Consider the following 27,208-nt stretch of genomic DNA (forward strand, 5'->3'; position numbering starts at 1 on the left):
GAAGGGGGAAACAGCTTCAAGAAGTAACTGAGGATTTACACCTATGAAATGATAAAAGATCAGTAGATGGAAGTGGGATTCAGTTGTGAGACTCTCCTCTCCTCTCCTCTCCTCAGTTATCTTGTCAATCAATGGCAGGATTTCATTTTTGTGACCCTGGCAGTCCAGTCAACTCCTCTCAATTAAGACTAGAGGCCTTAGAATGGAATGGGGAATGGCTGAGCTCTAAATCAGAGTTGGTTTGATCAAGTCCCAAGTTAACTTGGCAAGAACCTAAAACCATGGTTTACTGAAATTTGATCCCAGGCTTCATTTATTCATTTCACAACACCAAAGGGTTATGGATGGCCTCAGCTCTTCCAGATTTCTCTTGGACCATAATCTCCTATTGGGGTTTAATATTTATTCGAGTAACAAAAATCACGAGATGTAATATATGTATGTATTGCAGATATCTCTGCAATTGAATTTTAAGGTGTCTCCATTCAGTTTCCAGATCGTTTCCACTAACACGCGAAATGCAAAATTTCCTTCCTACGTCATGTGCCCGTACATCAAGTCCCGCGTTCCCCCGAGGATATGTGAAGCTCCTTAAATACCCCGAATCCAATCACGGGACACTGGAAATCCATAGGGGCAACGTAGGTAATTTCACTCCTCGGAAGAATCAAAATTAAAAAAAGAAGCCCCTACCTACGCAGATTCGTCTTCTTCCTGTAGGGGCCGAGCGACATCGCCGGCACGCGGCGGACGGAGTGGCAGGGGGCGAGCGACGCGTGTAAAGCTGCGACTGGACAGAGCGAAAGGACGAGGTGTTCAGTGTTCAGTGTTCAAAAGAGCCGCCGGGGCGCGTGCGCGCGCAGACCAGTCCTACCCGGCCGCCGAGACGACACCGCGGAAAAGGAGAATGAAATCTCCGCCTGCAAATCGCGTACACTGTCGTCGTTTGGAGCGAGAGAGAGAGAAAGAGAAAGAGAAAGAGCGGCTGATTCTGAAGTAAGTTCTGCTGCAGCTCTGCTTGCTTTTGTTGTGTCGATCGTTGGAAGTAAATAAATGAGCAAAGTCTGCGAATTACGAATGACTAGGTCTGGAATTCTGGATCCGATCTGCCAATACTGAGCTGAGTGCGTGCTCAAACAGTGGTGAATTGAAAAGATCTACATGAGTCACTGAAAATGAGTGAAAATTGCATTACAAGAGAAATGGAGAGAAGTGTTTTTAATTTTTATACATCGTAATCACTGGATCATCGAGATGCCTCATGGATGGGATTCATGGGAATGATAAAAGTTTTTAGCTGATTTTCGGAAGTTCAGCATGTATGGATGAAAATTGATGCATAATCGGCACAACTTCTTTACGAAATCTTTTACTAGTAAATGGGGATATGATTTGTTGAGTTTAGATTGGAGGTAAATGATTCATGCAACTGTCTCCAAAATTTTCAGTTAACATTTTAAAGATAGCCTAGAGAATGTTCTTTCAAGTTGATTGATAACCTAAAACTCTTCACCCATCAAATAGGAATTTGAGGTGGATATATATATATTGATATATTGTATCAGAATTTAAGGCGTCAATATAATATCTGATGCAATATAAGCACCCCTGAGCTATATTTAACTCCACCATTTTTAAGTAGAGGAACAAATGTTAGAAGTCCAGAGCTAAGTAAGCTAAGCTGTCTTTGGAAGTGGGAACTGTGATAGAGAGGAGATAGGATCAAAGTTCTCTATTTTACAAAAATCCTTCTTTTTATGAGTTTAATTTTAATTCTGTTTCTGCTCTGGTACAGGCAACATTGCATAACAGAGAAGGGAGAGCACGGTGGACTCAGGTTTCTCCTTCTTTCTTTCCACTCTCATGCTCTTTGATTCTATTTTTCTGCACAACAACAAAGAACTGGTACTGCAATGTTATCCCAACTAAGTCATATGATCTAATTTTCTATACCAGTCTATCTAAGATTTTTTTATAAATTCTTAGATAATCTGTTTGTAATATAAAAACATAGAGACCCTATGGGGGCAACTAGAGAGTACAGAGACAGTTTTTTTTTTTTTTTTTTAAGGAAGAAAAGACAGTTTATTAAATTTTCTTTAAAAAGTTTCTTCTTTTATGTTATAAAAAATAAAGTTATTCCCAAATTTGTTCTTACCCGTCTGGGAAGGAAAGAGTCTTTTCTGATTACCCAAACAGAGGTGATTAGACCATCTTCACCATCACATCAACTCACCCTCTCTCTTTTTCCCTGCTCCTTTTCTTTATTTAACGAGAAAGCCAGATTGTTTCTTACCCTGCACCACCAGTCCATCCTACCCCTCCTGGTCTATAGCATGACCTGTAATCTACCCAAAACAGGAAAAAAAACACAAGGCCTTTAGTCTTTCCACTTGGAGAATCAACCAACTGTCATTTCGGAAATCAGTAATAAAATGGCAGTTTCCTAATTACAGATCCGAATGACGGCTAATTTCATTAAATTAGCAACTCAAGACCAGAGATGATAACAACCGATCGGTTCGGGTTTAAGACGGGTTTAGGTTCAGTTCAGATTAGAGAGGAAACCTGTGACATGCTTAGATCCTTGAATCTGATTCCTGTCTCATCCATAATACCCTTGTTGGGTCTTCGCTAGTTTTCGTTGAAATCAACAATTTTTTCTTTAATCTTGAACCGGTTTGCTAAGTGGAAGCAGAAGACAACCATTAGCCAGATGGCATTTTTGTCATTTAATGTACGAGGACGTTACTACAAGATGCTGGCTGACGAAACTCTGGTGGCGCGCCAGAGCGAGCTCAAGTGGACTGGAGAGGAAGAGAGAGTGAAGAGCGGAGAGTTCGGGAATTTCGGTGATGGATCCGGACGCGTTCGCGGCGGCGAGCATGATGAAGTGGGACCCTCGAGCTGTGACGGCGGCGGCGGGGCGGCTACTGGACGCTGTGGCGCCGGCGGGGATGTGCAGGCCGAGGGAGGTGGGAGGGCTGGAGGAGCTGTTCCAGGCGTACGGTGTGCGGTACTTCACGGTGGCCAAGATGGCGGAGCTGGGCTTCACGGTGAGTACCCTATTGGACATGCGGGACGAGGAGATCGACGACATGATGGCCACCCTCTCCCAAATCTTCCGCTGGGAGCTTCTCGTCGGCGAGCGTTACGGCATCAAGGCCGCCCTACGAGCGGAGCGCCGTCGCCTCGACGATGACGAAGCTTCCGCCGCGGCCACCTCTCGCCGCCGTCTCCTACTCCCCCCCGCCGATCCCAACGCCCTCGATGCTCTCTCCCAGGAAGGTCCGTGCTTCTCTCTTAGTCTCATCCCTCCCATCCCTCCCTTCCCATTCAATCACGTTGAGATTCGGTAGATCTTCCGAACTCACTTTCACTAACGTGCGCATCTGAAGCAACTCTCGGAAAATGAAAAAGATTTCTCCTTTGGTTTTTACAACTGCACCGGCGAAGGTGAGAGACGAACGAAACAATCGTGAACCCCTGGCGTACGGTAGACATTTCAAGATGCATGTAAATACTAACGTGCGCAAGTCGAGGGAACACAGACCTTGTCGCAGACGGGTCTGGACCGGATTCGACTGTCGCGTGTCAGGGTTCCCTCCTCAGGAGAAGATCGAGCTTTTTTGTCGTATTCCCCAATTGTTTTTCACTCTAGATATTGTGGGCCATGGCTGGCTCAACATTTACGGTCCTTTTCATCCGCGCTACCGTGTGGAGCCCTGTTTGGAATACAGATCAACGGCTACCGGTGCTCTTCGTGTCGGCTGCTTTTTTCACTGGTCATGCTAGAACGAGCCTGGACTGCCACCCTATGGAGGAAAAGGACGCCATCGTTTTAATGTCGCCATCAAAATGCGACAGAGAAGTTGGCTTCTCTGTAAAAAAATACCTGAACTGAGCGCCTCTGAATCGAGAAACCCAATTAAGGACAAGAGCGACAAGAGGCGTTTCTTAACAAGATGGGGGGTTTTGTAAATTGTACTGATTGATGTGTGGTTTGGGGTGTTGCAGGGTTGTCCGAGGAGCCAGTGCAGGAGGCGGCGGGAAGCGGCGGGGGAGGGGTGTGGGAGGCAGTGGGGGAGAGGAAGAGGCAGCGGAGGAGGAAGGAAAGGAGCAAGATAGGGGGCTTTGAAGATGAGGAAGAGGAGGATGTGGATGATGATGAGGAAGGAGGCAGCGGAGTTGGGGAGCGGCAGCGGGAGCATCCGTTTATTGTTACAGAGCCTGGAGAGGTTGCTCGGGGAAAGAAGAATGGGTTGGATTATCTTTTCCACCTGTACGAGGAGTGCCGGGAGTTCCTCCTCCACGTCCAGAACATTGCCAAGGAGAAGGGTGAGAAATGCCCCACCAAGGTAATCGAGTCATAGAGACTCACTCTTCTTCTTCTTCGTGTTCTCCGGAGTTTTCATTCTCCAATTCATGGGGATGTCGTGGAAGGGCACGTTGACTCAAAATGAGGCGTTGCAGGTGACGAACCAGGTGTTCAGGTACGCGAAGAAGGCGGGGGCGAGCTACATCAACAAGCCGAAGATGAGGCATTACGTGCACTGCTACGCCCTGCACTGTCTCGACGAGGAGGCCTCTAACGTCCTCCGGCGAGCCTATAAAGAAAGGGGAGAGAACGTCGGGGCCTGGAGGCAGGCCTGTTACAAGCCACTCGTTGCCATGGCCGCACGTCAGGGCTGGGACATCGATGCCATATTCAACGCCCACCCGCGCCTCTCCATCTGGTACGTCCCCACCAAGCTCCGCCAGCTCTGCCATCTCGACCGAAGCAATGCCGCCGCCTCCGTCGTCGGAAACCCCGCCGTCCGACAGTCTTTCTAGTATATGGGTGTTTTACAACTAACCTAAAAAATGGTTTAAGCTGTACTGTTTGGATTAGTCGGATTAGAGAACTAATAGATACAGGTTTTGCCTTAGTTGGTGAAGATTTTAATCTACCGTCTGACACTAGTAGTGTTCTTGGATGATGTAAATGTCGGAAACTAGTTTCTTTAGAGGGAGAGATGTATTCTCCAGTAGTAGGCTTTCTGGTTCTGTTCCGAAAGAATGATGGATAGCATGTGCTGACTCCACGGTTAGTAGAAAAATAGAAACCTTATAAAAACTAATTCTACAACTTATCGAAATACTCCCGACTCTGTAATTGTTGCTTAAGCCATCGTTAATTTTGCCGTTTATGATTCAGAAACAAGAACTCTCTAATGTAAATTTGAGTAACAAAAATTAAAGATGTTTCAGATTGCTTCAAACAAAATGCACTCCTACATAGTGCAGAGATAAATATAGCCGATTGAAGAGGATGTGGTCAAGGCTTTTCTTGGAGCATTCCTGAGTTGACTTAGTCGTGTAACCAACCGGGTATCCCAGGTCCGTCATTGGCGAGTGAAATCGGTGGTCTAGCACAGTATCGGCACTTTGGTAGAAGATGACTCAGTCTTTGTCACTGGCTGGAGAGGCAAATCCGCAGCTGACTCGCCGCAGCATATTTGATGACTTTCAGGGCATAGGATATGGATGTCAAACATTATATTATACTGGGGTACTTTAGTACTTCCATCTCCGGAGATTTGTGGTTTCCACTCTTCCTTGGCCATCTCTATAAATAGTGAAGCCCAGGGCTGGCATTTTAACCTAAGCGTCCCCACCTAAGCGTCCCCGATAGCCCTTCGAGCTTCGAGGTTGAGGGGTTTGTAGATTTTAGGGTTTTGAGAAGCTGGGTGCCCAGTGGAGGTGGCCGTAGCCCTCGTTTTCATTTTAGGAGTTTTACTCTTCTCGCTTCTGATAGGCGTTGCGTTTGTCGGAAACTTCTCCATTACCGGCGGACGCGTCAACGGAAGCGTATACTAAAAGGGCTTCGTTGCTCTTCACAATGCAAGCCTCTTGATTATCATTTGTTAAATGAACTGATGGCTATTTACCGTATTTTAGCCGTCCGTGGTCTGCTTGCGACAATTTCTTTCTTATAGTCCCTTTTATTTCTCCTTTCTGGATGTAACTTGCGCTTCTTTCTGTTACATGAAAGAAGGGTGAGCTGGTTGAGTGTTAGGATTAGGGATTTGGTTGCTTCCTACTGACTGAGCATCCTTTGAAAATACAGTAGGGATTCTCATGTTGTGAAGCATAGATTGATTGATGTTGCCAGTATTAAACAGCATGGTGCTCATGACTGTTCGCTCCATGTTACCTGTCTTCTGGTATATTTATTATCTGGTACTGAGTATCAGTACGAGAAATGGTTCAAGTTCGCTAAATTCTTTCACGATTTATACCTTCTACGTAAGTTTCGATTTGACTTACAATGTGAAGGAACAGTCATTGTGCCTATAGTTTCTGAATTCTCTGGAGAATTAGGTTTTTTTATTAGGTCGCAGGAAACAGATTTTTCCATTATGTCGCTTCTTCTGGCCAAAGTTTTTGTAGGAAGCCATTTTTGAAGCTGATCTTAATACGGAGATTGGGTTCTGAATACGGTATTTTGTTGCGAGACAAATGGTAGATAGAACTGCTTTTCATCGACTTTGACGCTGAATCAGCCAGAGCTTTTTGTAGAATCCTGTATTTTAGACTTTTCTTATGCAGAGGTTTAAATTTCTCTGGATTCCAGATTGAGCGAACGTGAGAGGGTTTCAGGTTAATGTATATACTGTATAAGTACAAAATGATTTTACGAAATTGCTCTAAAGAATGGTATTAACTTGTTGTTTGTTAGGAAAAAGTAATTCTGCTGCTTAATTATGTTCGATGAAACAAGGAATGTTGAAGAACAACGAATTGTTTTCTTATCTTGTACAAGCTAACTGCAAACTTTGTCGGAAGATCAAAGGATCATTATTTAAGAAAATGATTGTAATTTATTTTATTTATAAAGTGTAAATTCTTAATAGTTGTAGGCAAAATACGATCTTATAATAAGTGGTACAATATCTAAGTCCTTCTAATGTGACGAGTCAGAGAATCCGATCTTACATGCTCTGTATTTATGAGGAGCTTCCCTCGTCTCGAGTCGGCAGTCACTCTTGAGATTACAAGTCCACATCTTCTTCTTGTCTCGATTAGCTCGAGTCTTTTGTGCTGGAAAGCAGCGTTCGTCGAATCTGACTCGTAAAAAGATTTTTCTTGCAATGGCGGTTCATCTTCTTCGCAAGGTCCTTAACCTGCCTTCCCCTCTCAGAATCTTCGTTAGCTCCCTCCGAAACAACCCTTCAAAGTCAGCTCCCGCTGCCACTCTACTCGCAAACCAAGATAAACTTGACCTAGCCAAGAAGCCCCCTACTCATCACCTGAATTCTGTGGACAATGATAAGATTCCCTTTTCTGGGTCCTGTAGAATTTACCCCAGTTTTGCCTTTGGTTACTGCTTAAATTTGTCTCACGATTTGTGTTCTGGCGAGGACGTAACGCAGACGATTTGGGCAGATAGTGTGAAGAAGAAAAGGAAGAAGAAAATGAACAAGCACAAGTACAAGAAGCTAAGGAAGCGGCTACGGCGGAAAACTTAGGGAATCCATTCATGCGTTGCGACTATGGGGCTTTTTGCATTGTCTATATCCATTTAATTGCTTGATAAATGTTCGATTAAAGGAAATGTTAGTGGAATGCTATTTTCTTGTGTGAGGAAAGAGAACGGTCTTGGGAATTTGGATTTGTGAAATTAAATATTGGTTTTCTTCTTTTTGTATTTAATTTGTCTCTCTGAATCGGCAGGAAAGGCAAATAATCTTCTATATTTTGTGGTTCAGGGATGAATTTTAATCGTGTAAGACCAATCGTTATCATAAAAAAAAAAAGTTATCGTGTAAGCATGCTGTACTAATGTATCCTGCTGCTATATTCTTATCTAACAGTTATGAGCTCTAATTTGTTAGAAGAGTTTCTCTCATAGAATATAATTGATTCTCATTCTGTGCGGGATAACTTTGTTTAGATGAGGCAGTTATGAATTTCGTTGGCCTGGTTATAACATCTTTCCTGTTAAAAAGCTCTGATTTATCAATATTCTGCTCAGTCTCATCATTTATAAGAGTGGTATATTTTACTGGAAAATTTGCAGGAGCTGGTGGATTTATTCTGCTGTTTTGGCAGTTGCTTCTTTTAATCGCTGGAATCCCCCCCCGCATGCTTTGTTTTGTTTTCATTTTGTTAGTTGTACTGCTAGTTATAATTCCTATCCGTGGACCTAGGTTCAAAATATGGTTTCTTTATTTTTTTATTTTCATTATTTCATTTTTAAACTGGTATTGGATTTGTTATTAGTGGATATTTCAAGAGGAGAATGGTAATGGAACATTTAGGTTCGGTCTCATTAGCTGCGGAGGGGTATGTGTGAAGATGCTGGACTATGTTCGTAATTTCCTGAAAAATAGAACGCAAACTCCAAAGCCAGACCGTTCTTGTCCCAACTGAGTGCAGGACATCTTAAAGTTCTCTTTGAATTGTAACATTTGTGTCAGAGAGGTCAGCAAATCGTCTGAAACCATAAAGCAAATGCTATTACTTCCACTCCAATGGAGTTTCTTATGTCTAAGAAGTCAGAAAAGTTTAGCTAAAGAATTTCAAATGCTGTTCCTGCAACCAGAGCCCTTCTTTTATTTTTTAAAGGAGGCTTTAAATCTTTATTGATTGGGGAAGAAAGAAAAATCTACAATACAAGGGGGAAGGGGCTCCCTACAGCATGAGATTGGCGAGGGGACCTCCTTTAGCTGCGGAGTCTGGGTATAGAATTTGCTGATCTAGGAGTGTTTCTCTATTAAACAGCTACATGGTTACAAATATTAAATTTTTTATAAAAAAATGTGTTAATCTCTAAGGGTGTTTGATGTCCACCTGGTCCAGCTTTTTAGTCTTAGCCCTTGCAAAAGGCACAAGGGAAGAGGGGGGTGGGGTGTTGGTGCAGGGTTGAACGACACCAGCTTCCTGAGGTTATCATGAGGCTTTCCGCTGAATTTCTTTTTCCAACAAAAAAAAAAGCCAGTTGTTGATTCTTCTTGAGTATGAGGAGCCCAAGCTTGTAGTGGAAATGATTGGCCTATAAGCTCCAATGGTCTGTGGATGCTGTTATGACCAAAGCTATATGTTCACATGATGGTTAAGACCAGTAGAAGCAATCATATAGTTCACTCAGACGGGGGCAAAATAAGATGTAGTGTACTGTGTCATATTTGGAGGTTCTCTAGGCAGTGGAGCTGCATATGAAAATGTGATGTAGGTGTGGGTCACCACTGTAGTTAATCTGGAGGTGAATGATGTGCCATTTGAGGCATTTGATGTCTATGTGATATTGTTCAAGAGGAACAGCTTTGGACACGGGATTGGTGTGTTGATCCTAAGCAAGGTTTTAGAAGATGTGCTTGTTCCTGAAAATTATACCAGAGCAGTGGATAATGGTATCTTTTTGGTGGAAGTCAAGGTATTTGGTTGCCAGGTGAGTAAAAACTGGCTTAAATGTTACTGCAAAACACTTATCTGATTGGGTTCTTATATAACTACCATGTACTTAAATTTTAGCCCCACTATGAAAGTGCTAAACAGCTGACTTATTATTTTTAATAAAATTTCATATTCATGAGTTAAAAGAAAAAAACAAACAAACTCCTTGATGTGAACATGGACTAGGTGAATTTGTTCTGTCATCTGCATCAAGGAAACTTGTCTTTTTATGATTTTTTTGGAAGATGATTCTTATTTTAAGATCACAATGCATTTGTTTTTCATTTTAATGGTACCCACAATGCAACTTGAATTTGAAATAAATTGAATGGGAGTATATGGCTCCCTTTCATTTTAGAGGTGAAGTTTTCCCCCCAAATGTCTTCCACCTTCCACTGATCTGTGCTATTCATGCTTTAATTTTGTAATGCACATGGAAAGTATTATTGTTTGTCAAGTGAGTCAGTCACTGTGAAGCAAAGGCTGATCTGTTTATTAGTGTATGGGTACCTCTCGATTTCAGAGGTGAAGTCTTCTTTCTTCCACTTTCCACTGAGTCTGTCCTATTCTTAATTTTATTTAGTACTATGCATGGAAAGAAGTTCCCCAATATATATCTCTATACAAGGAGTTGGCCACTGTGAAACAAAGGACTTTCTATTTTCTGTTGTGGAAAAAAAAATAATGATAGGTAGAAGACCAAACGTTAGAATACCAAAATCTTTTTTTTTGGTCATGCAAACTCTAAAAATTGGAGCTTAGAGTGCAATTTTTTTATTAGCTGACATTGATCCTATTTATGCAAAACAAGTTCTTCTGTTCCTTGAGACTGTTGTAATCTTTGTTTGGCCTATCCCATGGGGACATTTTTCTCCCATTCTTAGTGCTCCTTTGCCTGCCTGGAATTGATGGAAGATGGTAACGAACGGGTGTGCTCTTATTGTGATATCTTTATTCAGTGGATTCACAAACTTCATAGAATGTGTTGAGCTGAAAGTTTTCTTGAAATAGGTTCCTAGTGAGAAGCTTTTTCGTGAATGTTGATTGATGGACCTGGCACAACTAGACGATGTCAGAAATGACATGGGTAAAAGATTGGAAGAAGGGTGTTCTTGTAGCAAGTGCTTGAAGCCCAGCAACTATGGCTTCACCCTCATGAAAATCAAAATGATTATGGATGTCTTGATGCCAGAGAAGCTTCAAAACCTTGTTTCTGGGAAATGTTTCTTACATTGATCAGCCTTATACCCATTATTTTTAGCATTTTGACTGAACTCTTTGAGAAGTGTTGTAATTATATTTGTTCCAGAAGTTAACATTGATTTAAGAATGAAATAGATGTGTTTGGAGGCAATTCCGAGTGCTTGCAAGCTCTGGGTTACTATTCATGCGTATTATATTTCATTAATCATTATAATGTAAATAGAGGGTTGTATTTAACAAAGAGTTACTTTGAGAAGGGTTTATTGAACCTCATTATTAATTAATTCGGACAAATTTATGTTACCAGAAGGATGTGAATATTACTGGTTTTTCTATTTATTATTTTTATTTATTAAATAGAACTCTTTTCTGATTAAATAATCAAGTAATTTTACCTAATTACTCGTTTCTTGAAATAGATAGGGATTTTTTTACTTGATTAATGATCATATAAATATATTTAAATACTTTTTATTCGATTAAATGTTTGAAATAAAACATGATTTACGTATTTTTTAATGATTTATCATATTTAATTATTATAAAATAATATATTTTAATTGAATTTTTATTATTCCAATTATTTACCCGATAAGCTGGTAAATAAATCATATATAGAATAAATTAATTTAGTCTTTTTAATATATTTTTTATACTCTTAATTTACTCTAAATATATATAACATCATTTAAAAATATAATAAAATATCTTAAATTATTTTTTCTTCGGAAATTATTGCTCTTTTTTTATTTCAAACCCCTTTTTCCTAAGATTCCCGAACCGGCCCAACCCGGTTTATTACATAAACCGTATGCTGAGTACGGTATTACGTAGGCCTTCTCGCCCCGAGTTGCAGGGTAAAGCGGTAAGGCTGTGGGGCTTACGCTTGGCATTCTTCTTCCTCTCCCCGCCTCCGTCCCCGGCGATTGATCGACGCCGAGAACTCGCAGTTGGCAACATTTATTCCTCTGGTTCGTCCTCGAGGTTGAGTTTCATTACTTTACGGCAGTTAATAGTGTTCATTTCCCTAGTCTTCGTGAAAAGTTTAATCTTTGTCTCCGTCGAATCGTCTGTTAAATGCCCATTGATATCTTCCTTCTGCATCTTCTTTAATTCGCCTGGAGTTGTGGTTTTTTCTATGCTTTGGGTATGTGTACACAACCCCGAAACAAGTGATGATTTTCAAATTTTCTCTTGGATCTGTTACTGTTTTTCAGTTTATTATGTAAATAACTTCTATCATTTCTTCCACAATGTTTCGAGGTTGCAGTGATGTACAGGCCAGGGAAGCCCTTCCAGCTTTAGTTATAGTTCTGCTTAGAGTTGTTTCAAATTTCGAAGTAATCCCTTAAATAATGTCACGCTTCAATTTTGGTAGACTTTCTTTATGGTACTTATGAATTTTTACTTGATATATTATCCTTGAACTCACTGGTTGTTGCTTCTCAAATTAATAATATTTTAAACCAATGTTTTTGTGAGTCAGAAAGATCCCGAGGCATTGGATGCTTCCTGATTTTTCATGTTATTGGCATTAACATGCTCAGATCATGTCTAAGATATGACTAGGCAGCAGCATTCATGATTAAATATGGATATGCTTTGGGAAATTCTCATAGCTTTGTTCTCATGGGATAGTCCGGGTTGATGTTGCATGTGTTAAGTAATGTTTATATTCTGTGTTTCCCCCCTTTCTGCTAAGGTGATCAACAGGTGGGTTGTTATCTAAAGTGTGGCATATCGAAAACCAGTTGTCTGTTAATCTTTCATCTTGGTTATTTCGTTGTTGTGGAACTTCGACAGCATTATTAGATTTTATTTTTTCCTAAATTTTGTCATAGACGCAGGCACACGAGCATGTGCATACACAACCCCACAACTCCATATACCTTTGACACTTGAACTAATAACTTCATATTCACAAACCATCCCCTTTACTCATGAATGAGCCATGGCTTGCAGAGTTTCAGTTGTCAACATATGATCCACTGATTTGCATATCTATGTAACAAATGTTGTTTCAGGGTAATGTAGTTCTGATCTGAGCTTTGAAGGCAGAAGAGACTCACCTGTTCGTCGATCCCACTCTGAATTGTGTGCTGAAGGAAACAAGTCCAACTGGATGATCTCTAAGTCGTTTTTTTTTTGGGCCAATATTATTTCTTTGTTCACAATTGGTGGAATAGCTGTCCTGCTTTATCAAGCAAAGAAAAAAATTGCCTCATTCAAAATTTCTTTTGCTGTTAGTCTATTGTAACAGTCGCTGATTATGGCTAGTGTCCTCCATAAACTTATGAACAAGCCATCTTCTCTGAGAATCCTCACCACACTCAGAAGTCCTCCAATATCAATTCTCAAACCCCCTCTTTCCCTTCACCAAGATGAATCTGATCCATGCACGAAGAACACAAATCATCGCTTTCCTTATCTTGATTATGATAAGGTCCCAATTAGTCAGCCTTTTCAACTTTATCCCAGTTTCACTTTAGGGTACCATTTGAATCCTACTTTTCTATCTGAATCCCTCCAGTTGGGCTCAGGCAATGATGAAAGCCCCAGTGAGACACACACTATCTGGGCTGATAGTGTGAAGAAGAAGCGGAAGAAGAAAATGAACAAGCACAAGTACAGGAAGCTGAGGAAGCGTCTCAGTCGGCAGACTTAGGTTGATTTCTGTTGTGAAATTCCTTAGGATGGACATATTTTTTGTATCTTGCCTTTTTGCATTTCTCCTGTCATTTTCTTTGTGGGTCTTGCACTTTCCCTTTTTAGCAAAATGAAGTTTTAAGAATAAGTGAAATGTTGACTGAAATTTCGATAAGTGGAGTGCAACAAAAGGATTCTGTATAACTTTGTGGTAGTACTTGAATCACATTGAGTTTGTAGAAACCCAATGCACTGTTTGTGTAAGATATCATGCATACATTGTTCTGTTCATTTAGTATTACTTGCTTGCCTGTGATTCTGCCTGGTATTATTTGTGGTTAGTAAGTAGAAGTAAAGACATATTCAGGGGTGGGTATCTGGCAATGTCTTGGCCATCGAGATGTCTTAGATTTGTACTTTGTAGCTACCTGAGATGTTATGGAAAAACCTTGACATTTTAGGTAATGGGTATCAGGAGAGGAAGGCCAGACTGTATGCCCCTGTATAAATAGACTTTTCGGGGATTGCCTTGGCCATCAAGATTTTGTAAAACTGAGACACCCATCCCTGGACAAATTTAGTCAGTATAACTTGGAAAGCCTATGCTAAAAAATAGTTAAGATATGTTTGGTTTTCTCTCTGTATTATGCTGGTTTGGCCATAGGAGCTAACCCAGTTTGAAACATGGTTCTGTGAGCTGGTGCTCCCTGAGGCAACAGGCATAGAGAACCAAATTAGACTCGTATTGACTGGTTTTTGCTATGTTAAAGCCAGTTCAACCGAGTTTGGGATGAGTTAGGTACAAGATAATATGATAAATTTGGTCATTAATCTAAGGTTAAGTTGGATTCTTGTCAAATAAATATATCAAATATAGTTATTAATCTAGGGTTAAATTGGGTTCTTGTCAAATAAATGGATCAAATTTGGTTATTATTCTGGGGTTGGGTGCCATTTTGCCAGATGTTTTCATTTCTTACATTAGCAAACCATTAGCATAAAATTTAATGGTAATGTTGGAAATGGCCACTAGTTTCCTTAAATTACTCAAAATAGCGAAGATGAGACCAATTTGTGTCTCACTAGGCCCTCCAGGTACTGGTGTGGAGGAGCTCTTGCCTTCCCATTGTTGTCAAAAGAGAGGGAATGGGAGTGGTTCCTCCCCTTCTAGCAAAACTAACAATTTCGGCTAATCAGTATGGATTAATCAAATTGGACCCTCCTCGGAACCTTATTGATCAAATTAGAATCTGGTTGAATCGATCAAATTAGAAATCTTTTTTTGCCAGACCGACTCAAACCAGGCAAGTCGGACTTTTGTTCATCCAATTCAAATACAGAAATTATCTTTGAAAGATCTTTACTTGACCCTAACCCAATCCATTGAAAACCATTAAAAAACAAGGGAGTCTAAGCTGTCACACTTCCCTCCAAGCTCAATGCCTGCCATTGCACTCTTCCCATCTTTCTTCTATTTTATAGTTCTCGAAAGTTCCCGACGCAGCAGAGATCTATAACCAGTGACGCCTGGATGCCTCATCCTCCACCGCTGACATCGTTAATGGCGACGCAGCAGCCATCGCTAACCTCCACTCTCTCTCCCCCTTTCGGCAGCTCCAACTTGCCTACTTGATCCTGCCATGGAAGAGAAAGAGCCTGCAATATTACAGCAGCTGCTGCAGCTTTCTAGCACCACTTTGTTTATATAAATACATTATCTTTGGCTAAATAAGTGGCCAAAGTCGTTGCAGAAGTAGTGATTACTTTTGGTTTCTTTCTTCTCCAATCATCTGCGAGATAGCTGTTGGGGTGCGTTCCCCTCCACCTCCATTTGCAAAAACAGGAGAGATTGTAGATGATTACAACCCTTCAGAGTTTTGAGTTTTGAGTTATTTGGCATTTGTATTTTGATCTTTATCCTTATTTCTATCAAATTATTCATTTTAACCAGGTGGGATTACTCTCTCAATGTACAGAAGATAAATAAAAGGTCTTAGTAGTTTCCAATGCCCATTAATTAGTATTTGATTCCCTCATAAACTTCAAAAGTAGTGGAATGAAAACCATTTTTTGTGTTTGCAGATGCAGATGCAGTGTAGGCATCAACCCTATCATTAATGCAAAAACTAAGCCAAATTGCCATTACCTTATTTACTGGTAACTTGTTTGACTCAATGCTCAAGAGAGACAACTTGGTAGCTAGTAATGTGGAGTATTTTATTTATACCTGTTTCCCATGCACACTTGTCTTCTTCATTAAGACAAGTTTTATGATCAGTATTTTTTAACATCCTCCATTGACCATGCATAAAATATTCATTAGTATGAAAACAATTAATGAATATAATAGTGGGTCCGTCTATCTATCTATCCATCTATCAACCTCTTTAAATTCGGATTTATAGTGTCTTAGATAAGCAAAAGATGGGTTTTCATATTAATTTTTTAAATTTATTTTATATCGTAGAAATCCCGTCTGTCTATCTATCTATCTATCTATTTCTTAAGTTACATTTGGAAGAGGAGATAGAGTCAAAGGTCATCCAATCATAAAATGCAACAAAAAGAATCTATGGTTATAGTTCTAAGAGCTTAGGTAATATAAAAAAAATAAAATTATAGCTAAAAGCATTAACTTTAGACTTTGATAAACGAGAGCATTGTCTTTCTCTATAAATTTACAAAACATTTGTACCTTGAGATGCCTCCTTGGTGCATGGGGAAGACAAAACTCAACATGAGACAATATTTCTTGAAATGAACGGCTTCTCAACTCTTTTGACAATAATGGGTCCAAATGCTAGTCGAAATCGAGGAATTTAATAAGAGAAATTTTTGTAAATCGGATTCTATCATTTTCTAAACCCTAAACCTTAAATCTAAATATTAGTATAGATGTACGATTTTGTTTTAAAATTTTTTAATTCTACATTTTTTAAGTCGATTACATAGGTTAAGTCAATCTTCTTGACGAGGACAAATTTTAATTTAAAATTTTCCTTTTTTATTTTTTTTTATTAATGAACTAAAAGCTTTATTCCAATTATGGATTCACAAAATAATTGCCTTTTCTTCCTCTATTTTCTTATTTTAAAATAAAATCAAAACAAAAATTAAGGGTAAAAATCCACTGAATGAATGGCCCTTTTAACAAAAAGAAAAAATATTGAAAAAGAAAAAAATTATTATCGGACCTTCCAATGGAGAAGATCAAAATCGGGATCCGAATCGGACCCTTTCAGACCCGAAGAAATCCGTACTCGCCAGACCCTAATCTCCCCATCCAAACTCCCGCTATATACCGTATACCCGGATTCGGATCCGTCACAAACCGCTCCCAACGACTTGACCGCCTTGGCATGTCCCTCGAGCTTGCCCAAGCAAGCGTATTGACCGTCGATTCCCCTACCCCAAATCCTTACCGTCCGATCTGCAGATCCACTGAGCAGCAAATCTTCGGCGTTGATCAAGCAGAGGATGGCCCCACTGTGGCCCCTCAGAGCCCCAGCTAGAGCCATGTGCCCCGCGCTGTCCTCCCTCTCCCAGACCAGGATCGACCGGTCGCAGGCGCCGGAGTACAGAACGGTGCCCTCGCCGTCGAGTGCGAGGGCGTTCACCGCTGACTTGTGCTTCTCCAGCGTTGCCCTCAACGTATACTTCTTCTCTCCCTTCTCTCTCGCCCAGACACGAATGCGGCTGTCGGCGGAACCCGTGTAGACGGTGCCGTCGCCGGCGACGGCGACCGCGTTGACGGCATCTCCGTGGGCGGTAACCGACTGCAGGCACCGAAGGTCGGAAATGCGCCAAATCTTCAGCGTTTTATCCCAGGAGACGGAATACAGGAGACCCTTGCAGACGGCCAGCGCGGAGACGGCGTCGTCGTGCTCTACCCACAACCGCTTCTTGTGTCGTCTCACCGGGACGTAGTTTTTGGCTAGAAGCGATCGGAGAAGGCGGTCGTTGAGCGTGGGTAACGACGCGACGTGCCGGTGCCGCTGCCGGTGGTGAGTGTCGAACTCCCAGACGCGGATCTTGCAGTCCTGGTGGGCGGTGAAGATTCTCCCGTCGGAGAAGACAAGCGACTTCACGGACCCATCACCGGAAAAGTTGAACGCGTCGATCTGGTCAAGAGTGGAAACTTCCCACGCGCGGATTTGGTTACTGGAAGCGGAGTAGAGTAGGCCCGACGAGATAGCGATAGAGGTGACTTGGGAGCGGTCCGGGCGGAGCGAGGAGACTAGGAGATGCGATAGGGACGTTTTTTCGTTGGCGGAGAGTTTCTGCAACGAAGGGACAGAGGGAAGAGTCTGGAGAGAAGCGTTGCTTTGCAGCCTGGTGGTCGAGGCGGCGGTACTGTTATCGTCCGAGGAGGTGCTGGTGTCTGGGGAGAGGTTAGGTCGTGCCACGGCAGCGGTGATGCAGGTGCAGCTGGAATACCAGGAAGTAGCCGGCATGACGGAAAGAGAGAGGGGGAAGAGAGAGAGCGAGTATGCTGTTGAGAGAGACGACGAGCTTTTATTACGTTTTTTTCTCTTGGAGAGAAGCGGCCGAGTGGGAATCCGCCACGTGGCATCTCATAAGAGGAAGACTATAATTAGAAAGATTTATATTCGTCTTTGTACGGAAATCACATTAAGTATACGTATCAAACTAGCATGAAGGGCTTAAGACATAAACCCTTAAAATCCAAGACATATTAAGGGTGGTGGGTGAGTCTCTCAAATTTCTCAAGCATCTGACCTAAGATTTCTAATTATTTATATAGAGGGTAATATCATCTTGCCTCCTCAAAATTTGAGACCTCTCCATGAGACTCCTGTCCTTCTACAGGTGTTATGTATAACGTAATGCCCACCGATAATAAGAAGGAAGGGAGAAGAAAGAAAGATTTTGGGCGATTTGTTTCTTATACACCACTTTTCTTTTTTTTTTGCTTTAAGAAGTATTTCTTTCTCTCAATCCAAGTAACTCTTGCACTTTGGAATGGAATTGCTTTAGGTTGTTTCCATAAATATGCTCTCGTTAAATAGAATTGCACAAACTTGAGACCATGTGAGAGGCTCCTATAGAGATGTGATTCATGTGATCCAATTATTTGTGCTAAGTTATAGTTTATTATTCATATAGTATTTAATGTGGTAAATCATTGGAGTCTTGAGTCAAAAGTGAAAGATGCCACTATTTAGAAGTGATTCGGTGAGATTCGAAAAGTGAAGTTTTATCTACATATTAATCTCTGCATTTGGCACTTCTAGGTTTTAACCATTTTAATTGTTTTGCATATGATAGTTCCACCTGATCCATGAATCGAAAAATATTAAGTTTATTAGTTGGAAAAACGAGTTTCTTGAATTAGCTACTAGTTATTTTGGAGTAAGAGTTGATTCAGAGCAAAAGCTCCAGTCATTTTGAGATGTTCAGTCGGTTCAACCGATTTAAATGGAACATTGACCCATCAAGCAGCAGCTAACAAGGGTGCTTATGTCGGTATTCGGTATCGTAGGTGGCTTTTCGATTCTCACGACCCATCCACTCTTCGACAGGATACGGTAGAATCTCCCCCACGATACCACAACATTTTCTGCCGTGGCTTCCTAACCTTAACAACTGGTGAGCAAACCAAACCTCTGAATTTCTCCTTTTATCATTGAAACTCCCAAAAAACACGAAGATAAACAGCTTCTTGTGTTGTGGGTGAAGCACCTGAATGAAGACTGAGAGAAGGAAGTGTGATATCTGCGACGGAGTTATCTTTAGTGGGTGCTGTTTTCTTGGTTGCTTGGGGTGCTGAATCAGTTCAGTGAGTTGGAAATTTTGTGAATTTGATCATTGAGGCGGACCGTTATAGCTATTTCAAGCGTTTAGTTACCCCTGAGCAAAATGGAAGCGATTTTAAGTACATTTTCAGTTCAGATATGCTTGCAGCCGATCAATATGACTGAAAAATTAGTTCGGAGATTTCCCATGATGAAATCAAGGAGTGGATTTTGTGACGGCGAAATTGAGCCTGGTTTTAGCAGGAGACAACAAAGAATTTGTATAGATAGAAGTAGAAACGTTGTAGTTAGAGTAAAAAAGGAGGAGGAGCAAGATGAGCTTGATACAGATTGGGAACAGGAGTTTCTGGGTGAGATTGATCCATTTGGGTTCAGGCCTCCAAAGAAGAAAACCCGTAAGAAATCAAAGTTGCTGGATGATACGGAGGGGATGGATTGGTGTGTGAGAGCAAGGAAATTTGCATTGCATTCTATTGAAGCTCGTGGCTTGACTCATGTCATGGAAAATGTAGTGGCTGCTAAAAAGAAAAAGAAGAAGATTAAAAAGAGTATTAAAGCGAAGACGAATAAAAAAACCAACAGTTTGAATGATTCTGACTATGACTCGGGAGAAGGTGAAGAAGAGGTGAAGGATATTGGTGAACTTAAACACAACGTGAGTTTGATGGGAGATGGAGTGTTCGAAGAAATGAAAGAGCAAAAAAGAGAGGCTTTCATACAAAAACTATCCGAGTTCTCAGGATCCACTAATCGGAAACAAGAGTTTTCACTTAACAAAGAGATAGTAGATGCCCAAACCGCCCATGAAGTGCTAGAGGTAGTGGCTGACATGATATCGGCTGTTGGAAAAGGATTGAGCCCATCTCCTCTTACCCCTTTAAATCTTGCTACTGCACTTCATAGAATTGCCAAGAATATGGAGAAGGTGTCTATGATGAGGACTCACAGATTAGCTTTCGCTCGTCAAAGAGAAATGTCTATGCTTGTGGGTATTGCAATGGCAGTTTTACCTGACTGCTCTCCTCAAGGATTATCAAATATTGCATGGGCCCTGTCTAAGATAGGAGGTGAGCTTCTTTATTTGTCAGAGATGGATAGAATTGCTGAGGTTGCTGTGACCAAAGCCGCGGAACTTAATGCACAAAATGTGGCTAATGTTGCTGGTGCTTTTGCCTCCATGAGGCACTCAGCTCCTAGCTTATTTTCAGGACTATCAAAGAGAGCATCAGCACTAGTTCAGTACTTTAAAGAGCAAGAGCTCACTCAAGTTTTGTGGGCTTTTGCTTCCCTAAACGAGAATGCAAACCACTTGCTTGATGCACTAGATGAAGCTCTTAAAGATATAGTTGATGTCACTTGTGACATAGGGATTCTTTCAACTCCTCTTGAGGATTCTTCTGAAGAGTACGAGGAAAAAGAGATAAAAAACATTGAAGATCTTCTTTTGGATGTGCCCTTAGAAAGTCTAACACTCAATTTCAGTAGGGATCAGCTGGGAAGTCTGGCATGGTCCTATGCTGTTTTTGGGCAAATGGAACGACCCTTTTTTTCTCATGTTTGGACAACTTTGTGCAATTTTGAGGAGCACAGCCTTTCAGAAGAGTTCAGGCAGGATATTACGTTTGCGTCACAGGTTCAACTTGCAAACCAGTCCTTGAAGCTAGAGTACCCGCATCTTGGATTATCTCTTCCTACTGATCTTGAGAAAAAAATTGCATATGCTGGGAAAACTAAGCGGTTTAATCAGAAAACAACTTCTTCATTTCAAAAGGAAGTTGCACGTCTTCTTGTTAGCATGGGCCTGGAGTGGGTTAGGGAGTATCTAGTTGACGGCTATTCTTTGGATGCAGTATTGGTAGATCGAAAGATTGCTTTGGAAATTGATGGCCCAACTCATTTTTCCCGGAACTTTGGTGTGTTTCTATCTGCTTCTTATAAATTTGCAACTTACATTAAATACAAATAATTGTAACTTCATAGATTGAAATTCTGGAATCTTTTATTGATCATCAAGTAATGTACGAATTCTGCTTGTTTCTAGGGACTCCTCTAGGGCACACTATGCTGAAGCGCCGCTACATTACTGCTGCTGGATGGAATGTGGTTTCTGTCGTTCATCAAGAGGTCAGTTGTTACTTAAGATGTGATAAACCCTCAACATTTTCCATTTGACATGGTTTAGTAAATCTCTCAATTATCAACAGATTCTTAGCAGGCTCATCTACTAGTATGAACCCAAAGTTAGATTCCTATGACTTGTCCTAGTGTTGGATGATATTGGAAGGACTTTTTAACAAAGAACAACAGTATTATCTATATCTGTAGTAAACAGCTTGTGCTAATAAGAATATATTACCTAAAGAGGCTTATTTCAATATTTGGCTGAATTTTTTATGTAAAATGTTAATGTGATTGTAGAGGAAAACACCAAACTGTCTCAGCAAATTCTTGTTTCCGCTAGGAATTGGTCATTCAGATCTTGAACATAGCAAAGATAGTGATAATGATAAACAATGACAATGAATAGATTAATAAATAAAATGGGAAAAGGAGGTTGGACCCAAGTCCATTTTAGCCCAAGGAGGGCTTCATTATCAAATTTACATCTATTATATAGACTCGAAAATGGGTCCCCCTAACTTACATGGATTTTAGGTCTAATTTCTTTTTCTTCCTAAATAAAAGCAGTTGAGAAAGTTTTACCTTACAGAACTTATCATAGAGAATTTTCATCTTATTTGAGATAAAAACAAGAAAATTCATTTTTGTGCAACTAAATTTTATAAATTTTAACAAATTATTAAGAATTTTTTTAGCTTTACTTTGATTGGATAAATTTGTGGTTGATTAAAAAAACAAAGAAAAGAAGAAAATGAAAGACATTGTTGATGACGATATGTGCAATCTATAGTTACTGAAAGGCTTGGTCGTGTTCAAACTTAGCTCTCCACATTGTTAACAATGTTGTTCAGAATTGAAACAAACAAACCTTAGTCAATTCCTGGTTCAGGTTGGATTAACATGCTAACTGTGACTCCTCTTTACTGAACAAATGCTTAATTATTAAAAAAAGAACATTCCCTGGAAATCTTCATGGCAAAGAATACATGTGGATGTACTTTTATCAACATGGTTGATAAGTTGAAGGGCCTATTTCTTTTGCTTTGGCTTGATCTTTTGCAATCCGTTGTACATGTTGATAAGTTGAAGGGCCTATTTCTTTTGCTTGGGCTTGATCTTTTGCAATCCGTAGTACTTGAGGTGCATGGCAAATTAAGCTCTACTGTCCTTAGACGCTCATTCTCAAACCCTTCAATTCGTCCTTTAAAATTATTTCCCTCCATTGTTCTTTTGTGTTAATATCAAGAAGTTGCATGAACCAACCTACAAGTACACAATTACATTTTTATGAGAGATTTAATTTATACATTTTTTATATTCAATCTCCACAGTGGGAGGAGCTTCAAGGTGAACACGAGCAACTGAAATATCTGCGGCAAATTCTTGAGAGACCTTTATGCCAAAACCACGAAAGCAGTTCATAAATGATTAAGAAAGGAAGCCATCAGATGGAGTTGTTTCATTGACTATATTATGAGTCTAGATCCCTGAATCACATCTTAACACTTTTGAGTTGGTGAGTTAAGATACAGCCCTTTTCATATAAGGGAGGATTGTTGCACAAATGTAATTTCAAGTAATTGCCCCTTGTATCCTACATGAAAGGGGTTATTATTTGTTCAAACAGTGATGAACATAAAGGAAATAGATATACTTCTTTATTTATGCTTTGCAGTTTTTTTTTTTTTTTTTTTTTTTTAATGTTGATGAATATCTCTCATCATATATTAGGGATATCCAACGATCTTTTTGGCCTGACATGACCATGGGAATTCTCTCATCAGAAGTTTTTTCAACTGCTGCTGCATTCTTTAAGGTAGGAGCTCTCAGACAATGAGCATAATAGAACAGCTACTGCTCTCATTGAGCAAGGACCCAAACACCATTTCTTTCTCTTGGAGCACCATGAACAGCTGTTTTGTGCTTTTGCATCCTTCATCTGTGTACATCCATTCTTATCAAAGTAATTGTTGCCATTTTTTCACCCTTTAATGGGGGAAGAGGAACCTATATCATATGCACCTGCATTCCAGTGTCATGTAATGTTCCACTGTGACCTGGAGCTATCAGTGGCACCTGCCAACCTTTTCAACCTAGTACTAGGATGTTTTCCTGTCTTGTAACTTTTCATCCACCATGAGACTCAACTAAGCATAGTTTTGTGTAATATTTTAAAAACGCCTACTATTACTGGCTAAACTACTTGAGCCACAAGCAACAAGATTATCCTTGTTTTTGGTAGTGATTCCTGCAGTATGGATAACTTTATAATTCAGTTTGTCATAAACTACAGTTGCAGGGACTTGTGAACAAACTTCAGCTTGAATTATTTGTAGTAAACCTTTTCTTTCCTTAACAATAATTATAAACAAAGCGTAGGAGGTCATGTTCAATGAATTTTCTCTCAGTCAATTGTAAGGAGAATCACAGGCAGATACTTGTCAGGCCCCAAGCTCCAGGATTCTATAGTAATTAGCAGGTAGACAAGGTAGTGAATGTTAGGGTTGTTGCTACTAATGTTTATACAATCATTACTCAATATACGATGCTTTCTTTTTGTTTAAGCATAATTTGGAAGTATTTTGATCCATCAGATAAAAAGTATTGATGGTTCATCATAGAATAGATAATGAAACAGTTGTCAAATCACCATAACACCAAATAGTTTGCCTTGAGAATTTCAAGAGCACCAGAGTGAGTACAAAATGTTAGAGAAAGCAAAGAGCCTCAACCATGGTTGGCTGAACTGCAGATACATCCTCGCATATATCCGATACCTATCAGATGTTATAGGCACTGATAAAATACATAGACAGTGTCTCACTTTTTCTTTCTAATATTTGTTAGTCTGAGAGAGAACATTATAGTCAAATGCATCATATTTATCAGCTGATACACATGGGATTTCAAGAGTTCCAATATATCTCATTAACAAGATGCCCACCCCTGAACTCAACAAATCGAATCACCATTGAAAGCTCGAAGATTGTCATCTACTATCATATACTTTTTTGTCTTTCCTCCCTTTCTGTATTTTACTAACGAAGATCATCTTACTGTCCATCTGTCATCACTGAAGGTGGATGAAAAACTTAAAATGCCTCATTCTTAAAAATAATAAGGGGCTTCAATCAATCCTTCCCGACAATACATTGATATAAAATAAACTTCTTCATGGGATTTTTGCATTCTTCACAAAAAAGGATTCCTTCATCATGGGACACTATTTTCTGTAGATCACAATGCTTGATGGGCTGAGTATGGTCTAAAGCATTCCTCATTCCACTTGAGAAACTCACCTTCTCTATATCTTTTCCCCATATCTGATTTAGACCTATCAATTCTATGAGCTCCCTTCCTTGAATTTTTAAGATGTCAGTCAATGATCCTTTTCCAATCAATGCCCAGCCATCCCCGCCTTCATCAGAACTCAGCAGAGAGACAACCTCCTGCATAATGACATCACTCTTTTGATCCTTCCCAAGACGTACTTTTGAGCTTCTCATACTCATCAACCTTGCCCAAAAGAAGTATGTTTTGATTTCAGACAAGTATCCACTGAGCTTTTCTTCAGCAATGGAATTTAAAATCTCTCTTGCATTTCTCTCACAAGAGCAGCTGCTGCCCACATATAGCAGCACTAGTGAAAGACCCTCTCTTTTAATGGCTTTGATCTTATTTAAAAACTCTTTGATCCACTCCAAGTTGTTGCTTCCATAAATACAGATAGTTCTTCCCTCCTCAATCTGTCATGAAGAATCTGATTGCATTAGCATAGAAGCTGACATGAGATGGGAAGAAAAGTACGTTGCAAAATGTAAGAAAAAGTTGCGTTAATGGAAGAGGGAAAAAGTATCATACCAACAGAGATAACAAGGGCTCTATGTCGTCCATAATAAACTGAAGAGACCAATTTTCTTTTTCCCACAACTCTTCTTCCCTCCAAGTTGAGAAGGGATATGCCTTTGCACCCCAAATTATTATCATGTCAGTTGCATTTTGACAAGATACTCTTCCTTGCTGATCCAAGACCACCATCAATGGCTCATTTTCGAAATGCCAAGACTGTTTGATATAGTTAACCACTGCCAATCGGAGCAACCAAGGCTGGCTGAGTGAATACCATGGTAAGCTGCTTGCCAGATGGTGGAAAATGCTTATTTCATCTTCACTCCATAAAGTGGAGCTTGCAAATGGAATCCAAACAACTTCATAACTCCTATCATTCTCATTTTGAAGATGAACAGACGTTTGTTGCACAAGGAGAAGCAGCTGCTTTGGAAGTATATCCAGCTTTGAGATAACAAGGATAACCTCCTTGTTACTAAGTACGTCAAGGTCAAACTGTGCATCATCAACCCCATATACAATCAGGAATCTTGGTGATATAATTTTTTGTTAGCATCTTAGATCAGAAAAAAAAAAAACAAAGAAGAAGAAGATTACAACGTACCTTTCCTGGTGAGGAAGCCCTCTGAATTTTTGGGCCCACCTTTACAGAAAATAATGTCCTGAGCACCTCCTGATTGTCAAAATGTCTCTTCTCAAAGACGTAAGTGAGTTCAGTCCTAGTTTTCACATCTAAAAGCCATGAAGATACAACAATCAGATAATGTGTATCCTGAACACTGAAATTTACTTTCCCAATGTTGGCAATGGTATTAACCTATATAATGGTCCCATGCATCCAACTGACTCCTCAATTGTTCATGTATCAAATTCACCTTATAGACCAAACTCCAGAGCTCCCATACCATGCCAACTCTGTTCGCCTTCCTGTAAAAAAATTTAAAAGTTTCAGGGTTGCTGTATCTGGAGGAATGCTAAAAGCAATCAATTAGTGATTTCTGAAATAAATAAGGTCAGGAAAGAACATGCACGTGGTCACGACTCCTTGTGATCAAATCAGTGATTAGTGAAGAACAAGCAACAGCACTCCTAATCACCCAATATGCAGCCAAGTGGACGAGGGTCTTCGTTGCAGCAAGTGCTTCAATGTTTAGTGTAATGTATTTCATGGGGAGGCTCTCAAACTCAATGATGCATCTTGCTACATTGACCAGAGTCTTTGCTAAACGGTTTAAAACCTTGAAGCAGGGCTTGAGAGTTTCTTTATCCTGCTGCAAGTAGCGAAACACTTGCTTGAAAGTAGTTACTGATACGGCTAGGGGATTAGTTCGGCAAAATTGCATAACGAGCACAAATTCTCCATAAGTAATTGCAAAAGCGGCTAGCACAAGAGCCACTTTCCCATCCCATGGATTATTTCCCAGAGAATCAAGTAAGGCCATTGTGGCAGCATGTCGGTTGTCTTCCCCAAAGCACCTGCTCAATACCTGCCACCAACTGAAGTCATCTTCATGAAAAATCAAATGGTGATAATGGTAATAATAACTTTGACGAGTACCCTGTTTTCTGTACCTCACATGATAGCCGACATATGGTCTTCACCTCTGATGCATGGAAACATACAGGTTGTGTTCTATCTCCAACGTACGCCACTTTTGGTGCCTCGGGTACCTGCAAAAGCATGTGTTGATTATCCCCTACTGCTTCGGATTAGTGCATCCCAGTTCCATTCCTTAAACTATCATCACATAAGAAAGAACTAGTTTACAGAAATTGCGTAAGAAGGATATCATCTGGGGTGAAAATCTCGATTAGTAGCTGTCTCATAAAAATTTCAATGTTAGAACTGCCACAAGAGCTTAGAAGAAAATCAAAGCCAATCACCAGCAAATTGGGTTCATAGCTGTGCTGCACAATATCCTCCACCATGCACATCAGAGACTCTGAGTCCACGGAACTTCCGTCAGGAAAGTGTGTCTGCCTGATCTTCTTCACCATCACATCTTCATTCGAAGACGAAAGATAGAGAGAACTTGTTCTCATCATCCTTTTCCCGGGACTGAAATGGGTTTCCATCTAGCTCTGAATCGGCACGCTCTGAAGCAGGTTCATATAGGGAAGACTCTTGAGAGGTGTAAAGGGACCGGGGTTGCTTTCTTCACATGGAAAGAGAA

General features: G+C 40.3%; 5 protein-coding genes, 1 long non-coding RNA gene and 1 other non-coding gene across 10 annotated transcripts; 5 read left to right on the top strand and 2 right to left on the bottom strand.

Annotated features, from left to right (window-relative positions):
* Positions 1-2,855: 2,855 nt before the first annotated feature.
* Positions 2,856-7,153, top strand: LOC137962212 (protein ALF). 3 transcript variants are annotated; one of them, XM_068808952.1, is made up of 4 exons: positions 2,856-3,288; positions 4,018-4,358; positions 4,474-4,797; positions 7,042-7,153. In XM_068808952.1, exons 1-4 carry the CDS (start codon positions 2,856-2,858, stop codon positions 7,066-7,068), a joined length of 1,125 nt encoding a protein of 374 aa, XP_068665053.1. In that variant the 3' UTR covers positions 7,069-7,153. The 3 variants fall into 3 exon arrangements, with proteins under 3 accessions (XP_068665053.1, XP_068665052.1, XP_068665051.1); XM_068808951.1 differs by lacking the exon at positions 7,042-7,153 and having other exon boundaries at positions 2,856-3,294; positions 4,474-4,887; XM_068808950.1 differs by lacking the exon at positions 7,042-7,153 and having other exon boundaries at positions 4,474-4,887.
* Positions 6,072-6,214, top strand: LOC137964397 (small nucleolar RNA snoR137). Its single transcript, XR_011115593.1, has one exon. It is a non-coding gene; the product is annotated as a small nucleolar RNA snoR137 (small nucleolar RNA).
* LOC137962068 (uncharacterized) lies at positions 7,134-7,511 on the top strand. The gene has a single exon (XM_068808778.1). It carries the CDS (start codon positions 7,134-7,136, stop codon positions 7,509-7,511), a length of 378 nt encoding a protein of 125 aa, XP_068664879.1.
* A 956-nt stretch (positions 7,512-8,467) lies between these two features.
* LOC137962069 (protein JINGUBANG-like) lies at positions 8,468-18,816 on the bottom strand. The gene is made up of 3 exons (XM_068808779.1): positions 18,759-18,816; positions 16,548-17,779; positions 8,468-8,554 (listed from the first exon to the last, which is right to left on the bottom strand). The coding sequence occupies exons 1-3, from the start codon at positions 18,814-18,816 to the stop codon at positions 8,468-8,470; spliced, it is 1,377 nt and encodes a 458-aa protein (XP_068664880.1).
* Positions 11,489-13,535, top strand: LOC137963533 (uncharacterized). The gene is made up of 2 exons (XR_011115210.1): positions 11,489-11,625; positions 12,666-13,535. It is a non-coding gene; the product is annotated as an uncharacterized lncRNA (long non-coding RNA).
* Positions 18,777-22,810, top strand: LOC137962918 (RAP domain-containing protein, chloroplastic-like). Of its 2 annotated transcripts, XM_068810050.1 has the most exons (4): positions 18,777-18,897; positions 18,988-20,977; positions 21,106-21,188; positions 22,517-22,810. In XM_068810050.1, the coding sequence occupies exons 2-4, from the start codon at positions 19,168-19,170 to the stop codon at positions 22,607-22,609; spliced, it is 1,986 nt and encodes a 661-aa protein (XP_068666151.1). In that variant the 5' UTR covers positions 18,777-18,897; positions 18,988-19,167; the 3' UTR covers positions 22,610-22,810. The 2 variants fall into 2 exon arrangements, with proteins under 2 accessions (XP_068666151.1, XP_068666150.1); XM_068810049.1 differs by having other exon boundaries at positions 18,777-20,977.
* A 1,251-nt stretch (positions 22,811-24,061) lies between these two features.
* On the bottom strand, positions 24,062-27,110 carry LOC137962070 (protein SIEVE ELEMENT OCCLUSION C-like). The gene is made up of 7 exons (XM_068808781.1): positions 26,919-27,110; positions 26,607-26,705; positions 26,378-26,521; positions 25,852-25,963; positions 25,678-25,766; positions 25,047-25,529; positions 24,062-24,931 (listed from the first exon to the last, which is right to left on the bottom strand). The coding sequence occupies exons 1-7, from the start codon at positions 27,108-27,110 to the stop codon at positions 24,317-24,319; spliced, it is 1,734 nt and encodes a 577-aa protein (XP_068664882.1). The 3' UTR covers positions 24,062-24,316.
* Positions 27,111-27,208: the final 98 nt, after the last annotated feature.

The sequence above is a fragment of the Aristolochia californica genome, unplaced genomic scaffold (genome assembly GCF_029961685.1).
Source record: "Aristolochia californica isolate CCGP_79_NKW_82.1479 unplaced genomic scaffold, dmAriCali1.0.hap1 SCAF_4, whole genome shotgun sequence".
In the NCBI taxonomy this organism is placed as follows: domain Eukaryota; kingdom Viridiplantae; phylum Streptophyta; class Magnoliopsida; order Piperales; family Aristolochiaceae; genus Aristolochia; species Aristolochia californica.

Coding starts and splice junctions, on each gene's coding strand:
- LOC137962212 (XM_068808951.1), top strand. CDS start 2,856: ATGGATCCGGACGCGTTCGCGGCGGCGAGCATGATGAAGTGGGACCCT. Junction 3,295..4,017: donor TCTCTCCCAGGAAGGTCCGT/GCTTCTCTCTTA, acceptor GGGGTGTTGCAG/GGTTGTCCGAGGAGCCAGTG. Junction 4,359..4,473: donor GTGAGAAATGCCCCACCAAG/GTAATCGAGTCA, acceptor GAGGCGTTGCAG/GTGACGAACCAGGTGTTCAG.
- LOC137962068 (XM_068808778.1), top strand. CDS start 7,134: ATGGCGGTTCATCTTCTTCGCAAGGTCCTTAACCTGCCTTCCCCTCTC.
- LOC137962069 (XM_068808779.1), bottom strand. CDS start 18,816: ATGGGTCGTGAGAATCGAAAAGCCACCTACGATACCGAATACCGACAT. Junction 17,780..18,758: donor ATACCGACATAAGCACCCTT/GTTAGCTGCTGC, acceptor CTCTCTCAACAG/CATACTCGCTCTCTCTCTTC. Junction 8,555..16,547: donor GGGAGATTAGGGTCTGGCGA/GTACGGATTTCT, acceptor GAAATTCTTTAG/CTAAACTTTTCTGACTTCTT.
- LOC137962918 (XM_068810049.1), top strand. CDS start 19,168: ATGGAAGCGATTTTAAGTACATTTTCAGTTCAGATATGCTTGCAGCCG. Junction 20,978..21,105: donor TCATTTTTCCCGGAACTTTG/GTGTGTTTCTAT, acceptor GCTTGTTTCTAG/GGACTCCTCTAGGGCACACT. Junction 21,189..22,516: donor TTTCTGTCGTTCATCAAGAG/GTCAGTTGTTAC, acceptor CAATCTCCACAG/TGGGAGGAGCTTCAAGGTGA.
- LOC137962070 (XM_068808781.1), bottom strand. CDS start 27,110: ATGGAAACCCATTTCAGTCCCGGGAAAAGGATGATGAGAACAAGTTCT. Junction 25,964..26,377: donor ATGGAGAATTTGTGCTCGTT/ATGCAATTTTGC, acceptor AAATTTTTTTAC/AGGAAGGCGAACAGAGTTGG. Junction 24,932..25,046: donor AGCCCTTGTTATCTCTGTTG/GTATGATACTTT, acceptor TCTTCATGACAG/ATTGAGGAGGGAAGAACTAT.